A 17,383-nucleotide genomic window follows, 5' to 3' on the forward strand; every position below is an offset into this window, starting at 1 on the left:
GAATCTATAAGCATAATTTGCAGCATTAAAGTAAAAAGTATGTTTTAAACATATATTTTAATGGGCCTGGATTTCTAGATCTCATAATCAGAGCAAGCATTTTGTTATCTGGCAAGAGTTTCTGTTACAATCCTTTGGACTAAAATCAGATGTTTACTAAGTTGACCAGTTTTCCAAGACACCATTTAAAGGGACATGAAACCCATATGTTTTATTTCATGATTTAGAAAGAGCATGCAATTTTAAATAACTTTCCAATTTACATCTATTATCTAATTTTCTTCATTCTTTTGATATCCTTTGTTGAAAATCATATCTAAATATGCTCAATAGCTGCTGATTGGTGGCTGCACATAGATACCTCATGTGATTGGCTCACCCATGTGCATCGCTATTTCTTCAACAAAGGATATCTAAAGAATGAAGGCGTATCCTAGCCACTGCCTCACCAGCCTCTGACGTCACCGCACATCACTGCAATAGGAATATATATACAATTAAAAGTATATTATCCTGTAAGTGAAGAACATTGGAATGTTAAATATGTAAAGTAAATATACAGTAAAACACAAATACTTAAAAACATGTACACACATGTATACATACACACACACACACACACACACACATATATATATATATATATATATATATATATATACAAACACATATATTTAGATATGTCTATATATCCATATATATGTTAAAGGGACAGTAAACATACAAAATAATGTTATATAATTCTGCATATAGTGCAGTATTATATAACATTATCTTAGAGGCAGCCTTATGAATCTAAAGCATTTTCAGATTTTTTTATTCCAAAGTTGGACTCCACTCAAGTTTCTACTGAGCGGGTCTTGCTGTTCAAAAGCGCTTCAGGGGTGCGCTGTCTAGTCACAGCCCACCCGATCGCGCCATTGAAGTGAATGTTGCTCACTCCCACGATTGGACGCGCTGTGACTAAACAGCCCGCCCGCAAAGTGCTTTTGAGCAACAAGACCCGCTCAGTAGACCCTTAAGTGGAGTCCAACTTTGGAATAAAAAATCTGGAAATACTTTAGATTTATAACGCTGCCGCTAAGATAATGTTACAAAATAATGCTATATAGTTCTGCACATAGTAAAGAATTATATATGTTAAAAATCATTTCTATAAGATAGTTTTTATATATATAGTTTTTATATGAGTGTTACTGTGCTTTTAAATTTATTTATGTTGTGTTTAATGCAACTTTTTTCTCCCCTACCCTTTTCGCAAGCTCTCAAGTTTCGTTAACCCGACAAGTGTAAAACTTGATTGTGCTCAAGCGAACACATTTACTCTCAATTCGTAATACGCACTCTATTTCCAGTTAGGACGCCACTCGTAATCTAGCTCATTATTGGGTAGCACTTGAAAAATCTGTTTAAAATCTATGAGAGATCCCAAAAATGTAGAGGCTTTTGTGCCATCAGCCACAACCAACTAAAACTTGGCTGCAGGTATCGGTGAAGTATTGTGGTATCCATAGTGCCCACAAGTCTAGGCGCCATGGCTGACCTAGCGCATGGGTTCTGTTTGGTACAATAAATGTATTTGAATATTTGTAACACTGTCTTGATCTTTTTCTTTCTATTGTAGATATAATGGATGTATTTTTGGGCCGAGTAAACTGTGGAGATTGGCCATACCTCTGTAAGGAACAGTCTATAATCAATATTCCTGCAGCAAAGATTTACCAAAATGGAAAGGAACCATTGCTGTACAATGGCATGATGGGCACTGAAGAGCTTTTTAAATTTATTATGCTGTGAGTATATATTTGTATTTGGCAAAGGATCTATAAGACATTTAAAGGGACACTGAACCCAAATTTTTCTTTCGTGATTCAGATAGAGCATGCAATTTTAAGCAACTTTCTAATTTACTCCTATTATCAATTTTTCTTTGTTCTCTTGCTATCTTTATTTGAAAAAGAAGGCATCTAAGCTATTTTTTGATTTAGAACTCTAGACGGCACTTTTTTTATTGGTGGATTAATTTATCCACCAATCAGCAAGGACAACCCAGGTTGTTCACAAAAAAAGGTCCGGCATCTAAACTTACATTCTTGCATTTCAAATAAAGATACCAAGAGAATAAAGAAAATTTGATAATAGGAGTAAATTAGAAAGTGGCTTAAAATTGCATGCTCTATCTGACTCACGAAAGAAAAAATTTGGGTTCAGTGTCCTTTTAAAGGATCCAAATATTTTATTTCATGATTCAGACAGTACATACAATTTTAAACAACTTTCCAATTTACTTCTTTTATCATATTTTCTTTGTTTTCTTGTTATCCTTTGCTGAAAAAGCAGGGATGTAAGCCCAGGAGTGTGCACGTGTCTGCAGCACTATATGGTAGCAGTTTTGCGACAATGCTATACATTAGCAAGAACACTACATGGCAGCACTATTTCCTGTCATATAGTGCTCCAGACATGTGCACGTTACCTATCTAGATATCTCTTTAACAAAGAATAACACGAGAATTTTGCAAATTTGATAAAAGAAGTGAATTGGACACTTTTATGTCCCATTAACTTTGTGCCATAATTCTGTGTATAATCTGTAGATTTATGGAAATAAATAATTTCACCTCCCAATAATAATAATAACAAAAATGCCCATTTTATCCTGACTGATATCCTGTCTATGGACAGACTGTGTTGTTCTACTTGCAAGAGGATTTATGATGTCTGTTTGATTCATGTTCCAGTGTTTAATGAGTGGAAGTATATTATTAAATAAAACGTCAATGTAATATACAGTGTATCTAATAAGGAAATATAAATGGTATCTGGTTTCTGGCACTAATTACAATAATGTCAACTGTTTCTTCATTGTTATCAGAACTTTATTTTTTAGATAAGAATCCCAAATAATGTTAAAGCACATCACCAACTGCAAAACATTGTATCTAATTCCATGTATTATTCATAGAAAATAAACAAATTGCCTTGTAAAATATCTTGTGCCTATTTTACAATAAGTAATTATTTACCTGTTTGCTTTGTTAAATGGTTGTTTATCTTAAAGGGCCATTATAGTGAAGAAATGTTGTTAGGGCATCTCATTTTATTACCATCAACCCTGCAAATACCCCTTTGTGGTGGTTAAATACATAGTTAAAGTACAGGCTGGTTAAAAACAAATATTTGTTGTGCAAATACATTTCCATATACATCATGAAAAAACTTGCATTTTTAAATGAATAGTAAATGTAGGTGTTAATGATACATAATTCTGCACTATGACAATTCTTAAAAGGCAGATTTTGCTTTACTTCTCCAAGGGGTGTTCCCTGCATTTATGTATGTGAAGGAGAGACAAGAAAGCCCAGTGCAATATAGCATTGCAAGACATGACAGTTCTGCTGCATTTACACGTTGTGCTTTTCTATTATATATTACTTTACATTTTAGATTACATTTTATTACATTGGAACTTTGCACTTTCTATTTTGTATTTTATTTTGTATACAGCAGTGTATTTATATTGTGATTTTACAAATTCTGATTATGCTTTCAAAGTTTCTGTAAAACTTTTAACAAATTTTTATATATTTTGTATATTTGTGTATCCTTTTACATTGCACTTTGCATTACTTTTATTTCAAATAAATTGTAAAGCTGACAGATTCTGTTTCCCAAAGAGCTTCAATAGTTTTTATGGGCCAGCTATTCAAACATTCTCGTTTGAAGATACATGAGTGCAGAATTCACAGAGGCTAAACTCACTGAATTTTCTAAGAGAGAGGGTGAAAACGGTAAGTCCCAGATAGATGAGAGGTGTCTTCCATAGGAAGTAATAAAGCATTTGGGATACAAAATTGCCCAGGGGAGAGAGAAGGTAACTGGAGAACTCCTGGGGGGTGATATAAAGGCTCAGTTTGCATCAATTACAAATTAAACTGAAAAGTTTTCACTACAACTTGCTTTTGTCTATATTTTAGTATATATTACTTTACTGTTCGTTTAAATAAGTGTATTGTTAATTTTTTAGCAAACTTCACCTGCACACAGCTGGCGAGATAAATCAGTGAAACCAGCTTGTGTAAAATGCTTACATCATTTCACAAGAATTGTGAGAGAGCTTCAGACAAACCCTGGGAACTCCCCTATTCAGCTAAGGGAACTGCCCTGTCCCTCCCACTTTGTTTAACAGTCAGTTTTAGTTTACATTGGAGCAAATACAAAGTGCATTGTAATTGAATTGGATGCTTCTTTTTTTTATAAGTGGATAGAATCAACCAGAGAGAGATTACGTATACATAATACAATATTTTGCAGCTTAGACGGTACAATTAATTCACAGTGTGAATGACAATATTGTTACAAACAGCACTGCCTAAGCCATAGATTTATAAGTATAACCCATTTCTCAACATGTAAATAAAAGTTATATTTTAAACATGCAAACCACATAAATGATCCCACACTAATATATCTTTTTTTTGGGAACCAGGAGTTCTAAAATATATATCTTTTTTTGGTCTGTATGATATTGGAGATAGATACAGAGCACCACTGCCTATCATTACATTTTAGTCATTAGCGCTGCGGAATCTGTTGGCACTCTACAGATAACCGATAATAATAATTACGATAACAAAATAAAGGCGGTCTCCGATAATTCATTGTAGTAGTGCTTGTGCAAAAAAATCAAGAAAATTAAAGATTTAACCCTCCCCAAAAGATTACTTACATAACCTTAATTGCCGCCCTCTTCTGCTCTGCTGTTTCTGTTGTTTTTTTGTTTTTTCACAAAACCGTGACCAGGCTTGTTGTCTAATCACAGCACAATTTAGTTTGATGCTGCAAACCACTACTGTCCCTTTAATGCTTTAATAGCCCTGTGTATCATTTGCACCCATTACAAGAGAATGCTTCTATATTCTTACATTTAACATACGTAACATTTGCTACGCCTGGCCTTTACTTCCACATGGTGAGTTTGTTTTTTCAAGAGCATTTCCATCTCCACCAGTAAAGCAGAGGCATTTGTCGTCAGCCAGTGGTAATACGTAGGAAGAGTAAAACCAATACTACACTATTAACTTCAGCTGAAAGCGTAACAACTCTTGCTTTACGTTTTTACAAGCATAAAAGATATCTGACACGTGTAATGCAGAAAGGAAATGTTTAAGTGTAATGTTCCTTTAAGCCACTGGGTGGCACATACATCATTGTAATATATTGTTGCAAATCCATTTGTAAATAATCAGTCTATGGAGTCCCAAACAGCTAAAAATGTTTCAAAAACTTTACCAATTTGTAACTTTTTTTTAAATACCTGTTTTATTTGCACGTAACATTAAAATGTATATTTCTTTTATAGAAGCAAAGTGGATTGCCCTTTTAAATTGCTAACAATGGCAGAAGCAGAAAATTATTTGAATTGGAAACATTATGAGCACTGGCTTCCATATCAGAATCTCTCTGTACTAGGGATTTGTACTCCCTATATGAAAGAAGGTAAGTGCTTGACTATACAAAAACATACAACCCCATGTTTTTATTACAGCAGTGGTCGAATTCCTAACACGTAGAGGGCGCAGATCTATATTTTAGAAGCCTTAAAATTGATTTCAAACCCCAAATATCACGATTCACATGGAGAATGACATTTTAAACAACTTTCTAATTTACTTATATTATCAAATTGTCTTTGTTTCCTTGGTATCTTTTGTTGAAAAGCAGGGTTGTGAGCTCAGGAGCGTGCACGTGTCTGGAGCACTATATGGTAGCAGTTTTGCAAGAATGTTATCCATTTGCAAGAGCAGTAGATGACAGTGCTGTTTCCTTCCATATTGTGCTCCAGACACCTACCTAGGTAAATCTTCAACAAAGAATACCATGGGAACAAAGCAAATTTGATAATTGAAGTAAATTAGATTTTTTTTTTTAATTTTAAATTGTATGCTCTGTATGAATCACAAAGAAAATGATTGGGTTTCATATCCCTTTAAGGGCCACATATAAATGTATAGCTAGGAAACACAAATAAGAATACATTTCCTAAACATGTCTAGCGGCAAAGGGTCAGACTTAGGTAAGGTTGCTGGGTACACTCTGTCTTCTGTTCTGGCTCTTTTGAGTAGTGGTCACCTTGTTTTGTCCATCAGTTTTAGTTCTGGAGCCACAAAAACTGTCATAGATTCTTAGTTCTGCTTTTAATTGGGGGCCACAAAGACTGATGTAGAGGGCCGTATGTTGGCCAACCCAATTCTACAGGAAAGTATGATAATTCCTATAATAAATTATATTGAATGTTCTGCTTCATGGGACATAAAACACAATTTGTTTCTTGAATGATTCAGATAGAGCATACATTTTAAACCCCTTAATGACCACCTTGTACGTTGCTTGTCTTTCTATGGGAGTGACTTTTTCAATAGCTGTGGCGAGACCGGCCTGTTTTAGCAAGGCTGCAGGAGGGAGGGAGGTTCTAACAGCGCAGACGATCCCTTAAAGACCAGTGACGTACCGGGTACGTTGTGGTTGTTATGGGGTTAAACAACTTTCCAATTTGCTTCTACTATCAGATTTGCTTTATTCTATTGGTATCCTTTGTTAAAAGGAGCAGTAAAGGACTACTGGGAACTAGGGGGGCAGAGTAGGTGAGCTAATAACAAGAGGCAGTTATGTTCAGCTACCAATCAGCTGCTGCTCGTGAGCCTCCCCAGGTATGATTTTCAACAAAAGATACAACTAGAATAAAATAACATTTGAAAGTAGAAGTATGTGTATATATAGACAATTATATTGAATGATAAAAAATTAAATACGTAATTTTCTATGTGAAGAATATAGGAATGTAAAATATGCCTAACGCACTTTGGGTTTCAGGCTGTAGCTGTAACGCGGTGTCAGGTTAGTCACATGCACAATTAGTTATCTTAAGCCGCTTTATTGAAATATTAAATATTGGTAAAAATAATCATTTCTGATAATTTTGCTTCTTGAAGGATTTCCACTCTCATTGTCTATTCATATTGTGGGCTTTTTTCCCCCTTAGTCCATAAAACAATGTAACGAGAATGCTTGTTCTGCAGTAGATGCGTTTGTGTAGAACTGAGGGAAGGCAGCGGTGCTGTGCATTTATGCAGCATATTTTGTGTCTACTAATCCATCGTTTAATGGTTATTGCTGCAACAATGATATCTGTGAGGTCATTTTCATACACATATATCATAAAAATGCACGTGCGGTTGGTTAGCCAGCGGCAGATCAGCAGCACGTTCACATTAATAGGTTATCATTTTAAATAAAGGCAAAGATCCCTCTAGTTAATGCATATTATGTGATGTTCAGTTATTATAGTTTTAGCTTTGAGTCTACATATTTGGCCTTGTTTTATGCTATTTTGGGCACGTTTGACCACATTTTACATGAGATTCACCTGTATTTGAAAATTACTGTTCAGCTGCAGAATTTGCATTATTGTTTAAACTCTCTCTCTCTCTCTCTCTCTCTACCTTTCTCTCTATCTCTCTCGCTTTCTTTCTCTCACTCTTTCTCAATCTCCTATCTATCTTTCTCTCTCTCTCTTTCTCTCTCCTTAATGCAGCAGTGGACACCTTTATGGATGCAGGGAAGAATCTCAGAGGTTTTGCAATAATGGGAATTTACTGTGGAGAGAACGCTTCAGACTTGTGAGTAACTTTTACATTGAATGCCTTATAAAATGCACGTTTTAAACAAACCTTTAACAAAACCTTGAACTCTTCATAAATAGACTTTTAGCTGAAGACACGCTCAGTTTACCTAGGTTTACTCTTCAACAAAGGATACCAACAGAGTGATCTGTTTTACACACTGGAGTTTATAAAACATTTTTTACGGATATCTCCTTTAGCTTTATATTTGTCATTTAAAATAGCTGTTTTTGTTTGTTAAAACCACCACTTATACTAAAAATATAGATACTTCAATATTCTCTATAGAATAGCTATTTAAACAAGAGGCAGCAAGAAGCAAAACATCTCCAATAGGGGTTAAAAGAGAGATGTAGTAAAGTGTTCCTTTTCAATTGCTTGATGATCGAAATATAAAGCTAAAGGAGATATCCGTAAAAAATGGATGTTCCAGGGGGGGTAGACAAAATGAGAAGTGATATACAACAATTGGAGGATTGGACAAACGACTGGGATCTAAAGTTTAACACAGCAAAGTGTAAAATAATGCATTTAGGGAAGAAAAATCCAAATGTTAATTACAGACTCAATGACACTTTACTGACTGTTACAGACGAGGAACAGGACTTGGGAATTATTATTTCAGATGATTTAAAACTTAGTAAACAATGTAGTACTGCAGCGAGTAAGGCTAGCAGAATGCTTGGATGTATTGGTAGAGGTATTTGCAGCAGAAATAGTAAGGTTCTTATGCCACTTTATAGATCATTAGTTAGGCCTCATCTTGAGTATTGTGTGCAGTTCTGGAGACCATATCTTCAGAAGGATATTAATAAACTTGAATCTGTGCAAAGGAGGGCTACCAAAATGGTACATGGTCTAAAAAATAAAACTTACCAGGATAGGCTCAATGACCTAAATATGTATAGCTTAGAGGAGAGAAGGGAAAGAGGTGATATGATAGCAACTTTCAAGTACATTAAAGGGTTTAGTAAAACTGAGGCTGTGGGTATTTTACATAAAATGGAAAATTCAAGAACAAGGGGTCATGAGCTCAAGCTAAAGGGTAGTAGATTCAGGAGTAATTTGAGGAAGCACTTCTTTACAGAAAGAGTGATTGATTTATGGAATAAACTTCCTCAAGAGGTAGTAGCAACAAACACTGTGGGGGACTTTAAAAATGCATGGGACAAGCATAGGGCTATCCTACGAACTAGATAAGTTTATACTGTTAGGTAAGGTCGGGCAGACTTGCTGGGCCTATGGCTCTTATCTGCCGTCAATATCTATGTTTCTATGTTTCTTTGCTCAGGTAAGATTATATAAAATGATCCTCCAGCACTGCGAGATCCCTAGTGAAATTCTTAAAGGCAGATTTTGCTTTTCTTCTCCAAGGGGCGCTTCCTGCATGTCTTTATGTGAAGGAAAGACAAGCTCAGTGCAATACAGCACTGCATGCCATGACAGTTCTGCCGCATTTATACTTTGTGCTTTTCTACTATATGTTACTTTACATTTTAGATTTTATTACATTTGAACTTTGCACTTTCTATTTTGTATTTTATTTTGTTTACAGCAGTGTATTTAGATTGTGATTTTACAAATTCTAATTATGCTTTCACAGTTTCTGTGTAACTTTAACAAATTAGGACCATACTCTGTATATTTATGTGAATCATTTTACAAATTACATTGCACTTTGCATTACTTCTATTTAAAATAAAACGGTAAAAACTGACAGCTTCAGTTTCCCAGAGAGCTTCATTGGTTTCTATGTGCCAGATATTCAAAAAAAAATCTTGTTTGGAGATAAATTAAGGCAGACTTCATAGGGATTGAATTTTCTAACAGAAAGGGTGTAACCTGGAAGTCTCAGAGAGATGAGAGATTCCTTCCATAGAAAGTAATGAAGCTCTTTGGGATACAACATTTCACAGGAGAGAAAGTAGGTAACCGGAGAACACCTGGGGCTACTATAAATGCTCAGTTTGCATCAATTCCAAATTAAACTTAAATGTTTTCATTACAATTTAACTTGTTTTTGACTATGTTTTAGTATACATTTATTTTCTGTTAGTTCAAATAAGTGTATTGTGAATTTTGAGCAAACTTCACCTGCATACAACTGGCGAGATAATTCAGTGAGACCAGCTTGTTTAAAAATACTTACATCATTTAACAAGAATTGTGCGAGATTCATACAAACCCTGACTGGGAACTCCCCTGTAAAGCCCAGGGAACTGTAATGTTATTTGTAAAAGATAAACAGAAAAATACAAAGTATGATCCGAATTTGTTAAAGTAACTCAGAAATTTTCAAAACCTAATCAGAATTTGTAAGGTCACTGCTGGATTTAATTCTTAATGTATTGAAATATTAAAGAGAAAGTGCAAGGTTTAAATGTAATAATACTTAAAGGACCCAATCTGAGGTGTAAAGTAATATAAAATACAAAGCACAAAGTGTACGTCTACTTACTTAAGACTGGGCTTGTCTCTCCTTCACATACAGAAATGAGAGAAATATTGCAGTGCTGGAGAGTTCTGGCCTTTTTCTTTAGAGTGTTCAGTGAGTTCAGCACCTGTGAACATTGTGCACTACAATTTCTCTCCAAGCTGGAGAATCCTTTGATCATCAGGCTCAATTTGTACAGACAGTTAAAATAACGTGGCCTTAATGTAAAGAAAGATAGATAAGATTAGGAGGTCTGCAATTTCTAGAGGCTCAGTCCATTTATATGACCATGTCATTGAGCTTGGTCATATAAGCAGCTATTTCCTATATAAAAAATAAACCTAAGCAACCACTTTTTCATACATTTTATACTAAAACACAAAGGTAAAAACTATTTTACAGTGCAATCTCCCTTTAACTGTTCCTTTTAAAATGGTGGTTAAATGTGATTTGACTGCTTGTATCTAGGTCAGTGAGAAGATTAACTTAGCACAGTATTAAAGCTCATATGTTCTTTCCTATAAACATTGCATGCAATAAACAGAAAAACACGATACCATGACTCACTGAACTGTTAAATGAATTATTGTGGAAGTCTTGTGCAGAATGGTATCAAATGCTTTTAAGAATAATACACTAAGCAAATATACTGTTAAAGGGATAGGAAAGTCAAAATTAAACTTGCATGATTCAGATAGGTCATGTCATTTTAAGACATTTTTAATTTCACTTCTATTTTCAAATGTGCTTCGTTCTCTTAGTATCCCTTGTTAAAAAAACAAAAAGAGCACATATCATACACTAGTGGGAGCTTCTGCTAATTGGTGCCTGCACACATTTGTCTCTTGTGATTGGCTAATTAGATGTGTTAAGCAAGCTGCCAGTAGTGCAATGCTGTTTCTTCAGCAATGGATAACAAGAGAATGAAGCAAATTTAATAATAGAAGTAAATTGGAAAGTTTTTTAACATTGTATGTTTTATCTGAATCATAAAATATATATTTTTGGGGGTTTACTATCCCTTTAAGTACTTAAAACAAAGCGGTTAATAGCAGGTGACATTTTAAAGCCACATGTACAGTTAGGTCCATATGTCTTTCGACATTGATAATGTCATGAAACACATTTTCTTTCATGATTCAGATAGACATGCAATTTTAAACAAATTTCCAATTTACTACTTTAATATAATTTGCTATCCTTTGTTAAAATGCATTCCTAGGTTGACTCAGGAGCAGCAATGTACTACTGGGAGTTAGCTGATGATTGGTGGCTGAACATATCTGCCTCTTGTTTAGCTAGTTTCCCAGTAGTACATAGCTTCTCCTTCAACAAAGGATACCAAGAGAATGAAGCACATTTGATCATTGAAGTACATTGGAAATTAGACTTTAATATATGTGGATAGAAAGTATTTCTGTGTAGATAAAAAGGTTACTGTTTTCGAATTTATTTATTTGATTAAGCTGCAGATGCAGCTTTTAGGCTTAAAGAGACATGAAACCCAATTATTTTCTTTTATGAATAAGATGTAATTTTAAACATCTTTGCAATTTACTTCTATTATTTTATTTGTTTTGCTCCCTTGGAATCCTTTGTTGAAAAGGGTACCTAGGTAGACTTGGCAGCTGCTGATTGGTGGCTGCACATATATGCCTTATTAGCTCACCCATGGCATACAGATAGCTCCCAGTAGTGCATTTCCATAGAAGGATACCAAGAGAATGAAGCAAATTAGATTATAGAAGTAAATTGGAAAGTTGTTTAAAATTGTATTCTCTATCTGAATCAGGAAATAAAAAGTTTGGGTTTTATGTCCCTTTAAGACCACATCTACCTCAAGTGGGGCAGAGTTAAATCATCCTGATCCAATTGGTATGATCGACAGCCCCTGCGTGAGAGTGATTGTTTACATGAGAGCAGGGGAGTCTCTGCACAAGCAGCTGCCTGCTCAATGATAAATGCACTGGCTGCTGCGTGCTCACCGTAATGCTTGGCAGACAGGTTTCCGGGAGCACTCGGCAATTGATAAATGGAGCTCTTAATGTGTTCACAATGTCTTGTTATACCAGCTGCACATTATTAAATCTATTGGAAATCACTTGTTCATTTAAAATATGCAAATAAACATAAGTATTTTTGATCACTGCAACCAGAGGCGTAACTAGAAACCACAGGGCCCAGGTGCAAGAATCTAAGAAGCCCCCCCCCCCCCCCCCCAAAAAAAAAAAAGTGAATTTGATACATATCTTTTTTTTTTTTTTTTTTTTTTACATTTAACACAGAAAAAAGTCAATCAGATTACATGTCTGCAAAAGGAGGTACCCTGTGCCCACAGTCTGTGAGATGGTCTGACCCCCTATTACTGTATATAGTGACACTTTTTAACCCAACAGTACTGTATATAGTGAGTTAGTGACAGTCTGTAATCTGCCGGTGAGATGGCTGGCCTGACCCTACCCGCCCAAGTACTTTATAAAGTGACCACAGTAGTTTGTGACATGGTCCAGCCCCCCCGTACTGTATATAGTGGTAATGTATAGAAGACTGACACTGTTTACACCCCTGCCCCCCCCCATGCTGTAGTAACAAGGTCTGTAATTTGCTGGTTCCACAAACATACACACACATACATGCATAAATACACACACAGTCACATACATACACACACACACACACACACACACACATACAAACCAATGGGTAAAACAGAAACACTAACCCCTGTAGTCAGAGACACTAGTGAAGCATCATGTCACAATCACATGATATCAGTGCAGACAGTGGCAGGTCAACGGGTTTTCTTTTACAAGATATGATGAGTCCACGGATTTCATCCTTACTTATGGGATATCGCCTTATGGTCAGCAGGAGGAGGCAAAGAGCTCCACAGCAGAGCTGCATAAATAGCTCCTCCCTTTCCAGTCATTCTATTTGCCTGTGTTAGTGATAGGAAGAGGTAAAGTGAGGTGTTAGTTTAGATTATTCAATCAAGTGTTTTTTATTTTCAAATGGTGCCGAAGTGTACTATTTTATATCAGAGCAGCCTCTGCAGTTATATCTTTTCAGCTATGGGAACTGGTGGGGTTTTTAACCCGACTGCGCCTCCCATTATGGTGTTGCTCTGATGTGATGGTCTTAGAGAGCTTAACTAAGACCCTTATTTCTTCACAGGACCTCAGGAGGAAGAGTGGATCTCTTGACACTGTGAGAATATTGTGCTGTTCCTCAGCATGGAGGTAAGGACAGTCTTTGATTCTGGGGCCATGCAGCATATCTCAGTCGACTGTAATCTGCCTTTGAAATTGAACAGTATGTGGGTTCTCTTTAACAATGGGAGAGCGTACATACTGCTCAACTTACAGACACTCTGGCACTTTGTTTTAGCCTAGAAGCGCTGGGACATCGCAGGGGTTACCTGTAAGATTGGGGCTTACTCTATGACGTTTTTTAGAAGACACAGTAAAACAGTATAGAGATAGCTGACGCAAGGGGTCCGGTTTTTATTACTCTGTACTGCACTTAATGCTAGAGTGTGGGTACAGGGTTCCGGTACATGGCGGTTTTTTCCCAGGTTGTGAGACGTGTTTACGCCCACGAGGGGCGGGGCTTGATGTTGCGTTCTTAGCCGCGCAGTTTTCTGTTGTTCCGGTTGCACCTCCTCATGGCTCCTAAGCTTGCATGTTGTGATAACATGAACAAGCGATCTTAGGGAAGTTGATTTTGTCAGTTGACTAATAGTCTCGTGGGGGCAGGTAGAAGCCGCAGCAGAGCAGAGGGTGACTGTTGTTTTTTCTTTTGGTAAGAGGGAACGTTCCGATAAAGGCACATTAAAACACAATCTAATGTGAATGTTATTTTACGTGCAGGAAGAGGATTATTAATATAGCTAATACAGAATTACCTCTGTACATTATTCATACAGGTCTTTTGTTAGACTTTTTCTTAAAGGCACAGTACAACAAAGTTTTTTGTTTCTAAACTAAGTCCTACTACTAAATTAATTTCTCTTGTAAGGTGTATCCAGTCCACGGGTTCATCCATTACTTGTGGGATATTCTCCTTCCCAACAGGAAGTTGCAAGAGGACACCCACAGCAGAGCTGTCTATATAGCTCCTCCCCTAAGCCCCACCCCAGTCATTCTCTTGCAACTCTCGACAAGAAAGGAAGTATCAAGAGATATGTGGTGACTTAGTGTAGTTTTACCTTCAATCAAGAGTTTGTTATTTTTAAACGGTACCGGCGTTGTACTGTTTTACTCTGAGGCAGAAATTAGAAGAAGAGTTCTGCCTGGAGGTTTGATGATCTTAGCGGTTTGTAACTAAGGTCCACTGCTGTTCTCACACATAACTGAAGAGTATGGGACAACTTCAGTTGGGGGAACGGTCTGCAGATTACCTGCTTTGAGGTATGTTCATTATTTTTATTTCTAGAGAGATGAAATGAGTTCTAGAAAATGCTGACAGAGCCTTGTGTATTTGAGGTAAGCCTGATGCAGTGATTTAACAGCGACTGGGATCATGCTTACAAAACAGGGTAATATTTATGTTAATACTCATATCACTTAGTGACAAAACGTTTACAGGACTTCATAAATAGGACGTTTTTTCTCTGAGGGAGATAACTCTTTATTTGGGGCCTAGTTTCCACATGGCTAATCAGATACTCCTAGGAGTACTTTCTTAAGGCCCCTCTGGCATCCAGTACATGGTGAGAGGGGCCTATTTTAGCGCTCTAAATGCACAGTTTTAATTCAGACTGAGACATCCAGCTTCCCTAGAGGAGTCCTTTGACACCTGAGGACCATTACAAGGGGTTTATTTCTGCACAAAATCGTATTTGAGGGCAGGTAGGAGCCTCAGCAGAGCTGTGGCAGGGTGCTCAACTGTCTTAACGTTTTTTTAACGTTTTTTTAAATCCGGTTTGGGGCCTAAGGAGTTAATCATCCATTTGCAAGTGGGTGCAATGTTGCTTTAGTCCCTTACACACACTGTAAAAATTTCAAAGACTTTACTATATTTTTTCACTGTTTTGCAGTTTAAGTGTTAGTTTTTTTCTCTTAAAGGCACAGTAACGTTTTTGTTTAATTGCTGTTTCACCTTTATTAAAGTGTTTTCCAAGCTTGCTTGTCTCATTACTAGTCTGTTTAACATGTCTGACATAGAGGAAACTCCTTGTTCAATATGTTTAGAAGCCATGGTGGAACCCCCTCTTAGAATGTGTACCAAATGTACTGAAATTTCTATAAACTATAAAGACCATATTATGGCGCTTAAAGATTTATCTCCAGGGGATCTCTGACTGAAAAAAGGGAGATTATGCCATCTAGCTCTCCCCATGTGTCAGAACCTATAACTCCCGCTCAAGTGATGCCAAGTACATCTAGCGCGTCTAATTATTTTACCTTACAGGACATGGCGGCAGTTATGAATACTACCCTCACAGAGGTATTGTCCAAACTGTCAGGGTTACAAGGAAAGCGAGACAGCTCTGGGGCTAGAACTAATACAGAGTTTTCTGACGCTTTAATGCCTGTGTCCGATATACCCTGACAATACTCAGAAGCCGAGGCAGGTGAGCTTCTATCTTTGGGTGACATTTCAGACTCAGGGAAGGCGTTACTTCAGTCTGATTCTGAAATGACAGCGTTTAAATTTAAGCTTGAACACCTCCGCTTATTGCTTAGGGAGGTTTTAGCGACTCTGGATGACTGTGACCCCATTGTGGTTCCAGAGAAATTGTGTAAAATGGACAAATACTTTGCAGTGCCTGTTTACACTGATGTTTTTCCAGTCCCTAAGAGGTTTTCGGAAATTATTACTAAGGAATGAGATAGACCAGGTGTGCCGTTCTCTCCCCCTCCTCCTTTCAAAAAGATGTTTCCCATAGATGCCGCCATACGGGACTCGTGGCAGACAGTCCCTAAGGTGGAGGGAGCAGTCTCTACCCTAGCTAAGCGTACAACTATCCCCGTCGAGGACAGTTGTGCTTTCCTAGATCCTATGGATAAAAAATTGGAGGGTCTCCTTAAGAAAATTTTTATACATCAAGGTTTTATTCTCCAGCCTCTTGCATGCATAGCCCCAGTTACCGCTGCAGCGGCTTTTTGGTTCGAGTCTCTTGAGGAGGCTCTGCAGTTAGAGACTCCGTTAGACGATATTCTAGACAGGATTAAAGCTCTTAAATTAGCTAATTCCTTTATTTCCGACGCCATTTTTCAATTAATCAAACTAACGGCTAAGAATTCAGGTTTTGCCATTTTGGCGCATAGGGCGCTATGGCTTAAGTCCTGGTCAGCAGACGTTACTTCAAAGTCTAAGCTTCTTAACATCCCCTTCAAGGGACAGACCCTATTTGGGCCTGGTCTAAAGGAGATCATTTCTGATATTACTGGAGGAAAAGGTCACGCCCTTCTTCAGGATAGGTCCAATAAGTTAAGGACCAAACAGAATCATTTTCGTTCCTTTCGAAACTTCGAGAGTGGCGCAGCTTCTACTTTCTCTAATGCAAAACAAGAGGGAAATTTCGCCCAGTCCAAACCAGTCTGGAGACCTAACCAGGCTTGGAACAAGGGGAAGCAGGCCAAGAAACCTGCGGCTGCCTCTAAGACAGCATGAAGGAGTAGCCCCCGATCCGGGACCGGATCTAGTAGGGGGCAGACTTTCTCTCTTTGCCAAGGCTTGGGCAAGAGACATCCAGGATCCATGGGTGCTAGAGATTGTTTCCCAGGGATATCTTCTGGAATTCAAAGGTTCATCTCCAAAGGGGAGATTTCATCTCTCACAACTATCTGTAAACCAGATAAAAAGATTCTTACGTTGCGTTCAAGACCTACTGGTTATGGGAGTGATCCACCCAGTTCCAAGAGAGGAACAGGGGCTGGGTTTCTATTCAAACCTGTTTTTAGTTCCCAAAAAAGAGGGAACTTTCAGACCTATCTTGGATCTCAAGATCCTAAACAAATTTCTCAGGGTCCCATCCTTCAAGATGGAGACAATCCGAACCATCCTCCCTATGATCCAGGAGGGTCAATATATGACTTCCGTAGACTTAAAGGATGCTTATCTCCACATTCCGATTTACAGAGATCATCATCAGTTCCTCAGGTTCGCCTTCCTAGACAGGCATTACCAGTTTGTGGCTCTTCGCTTCGGGTTAGCCACGGCACCAGGAATCTTTACGAAAGTTCTAGGGTCCCTTCTGGCGGTTCTAAGGCCGCGGGGCATAGCGGTAGCCCCATACCTAGATGACATTCTGATTCAGGCG

At 37.4% G+C, this 17,383-nt stretch overlaps 1 protein-coding gene across 2 annotated transcripts in view; it reads left to right on the forward strand.

Annotated features, from left to right (window-relative positions):
• Window positions 1-17,383, forward strand: part of TXNDC16 (thioredoxin domain containing 16) — a 381,032-nt gene that overhangs the window by 313,631 nt on the left and 50,018 nt on the right. For both annotated transcript variants that reach the window (XM_053697616.1, XM_053697617.1), the window contains 3 exons: window positions 1,625-1,793; window positions 5,363-5,499; window positions 7,595-7,679. In XM_053697616.1, coding sequence (XP_053553591.1) covers window positions 1,625-1,793; window positions 5,363-5,499; window positions 7,595-7,679 — 391 coding nt within the window. The remainder of the gene's footprint in view (window positions 1-1,624; window positions 1,794-5,362; window positions 5,500-7,594; window positions 7,680-17,383) is intronic.

The sequence above is a fragment of the Bombina bombina genome, chromosome 1 (genome assembly GCF_027579735.1).
Source record: "Bombina bombina isolate aBomBom1 chromosome 1, aBomBom1.pri, whole genome shotgun sequence".
NCBI lineage: Eukaryota > Metazoa > Chordata > Amphibia > Anura > Bombinatoridae > Bombina > Bombina bombina.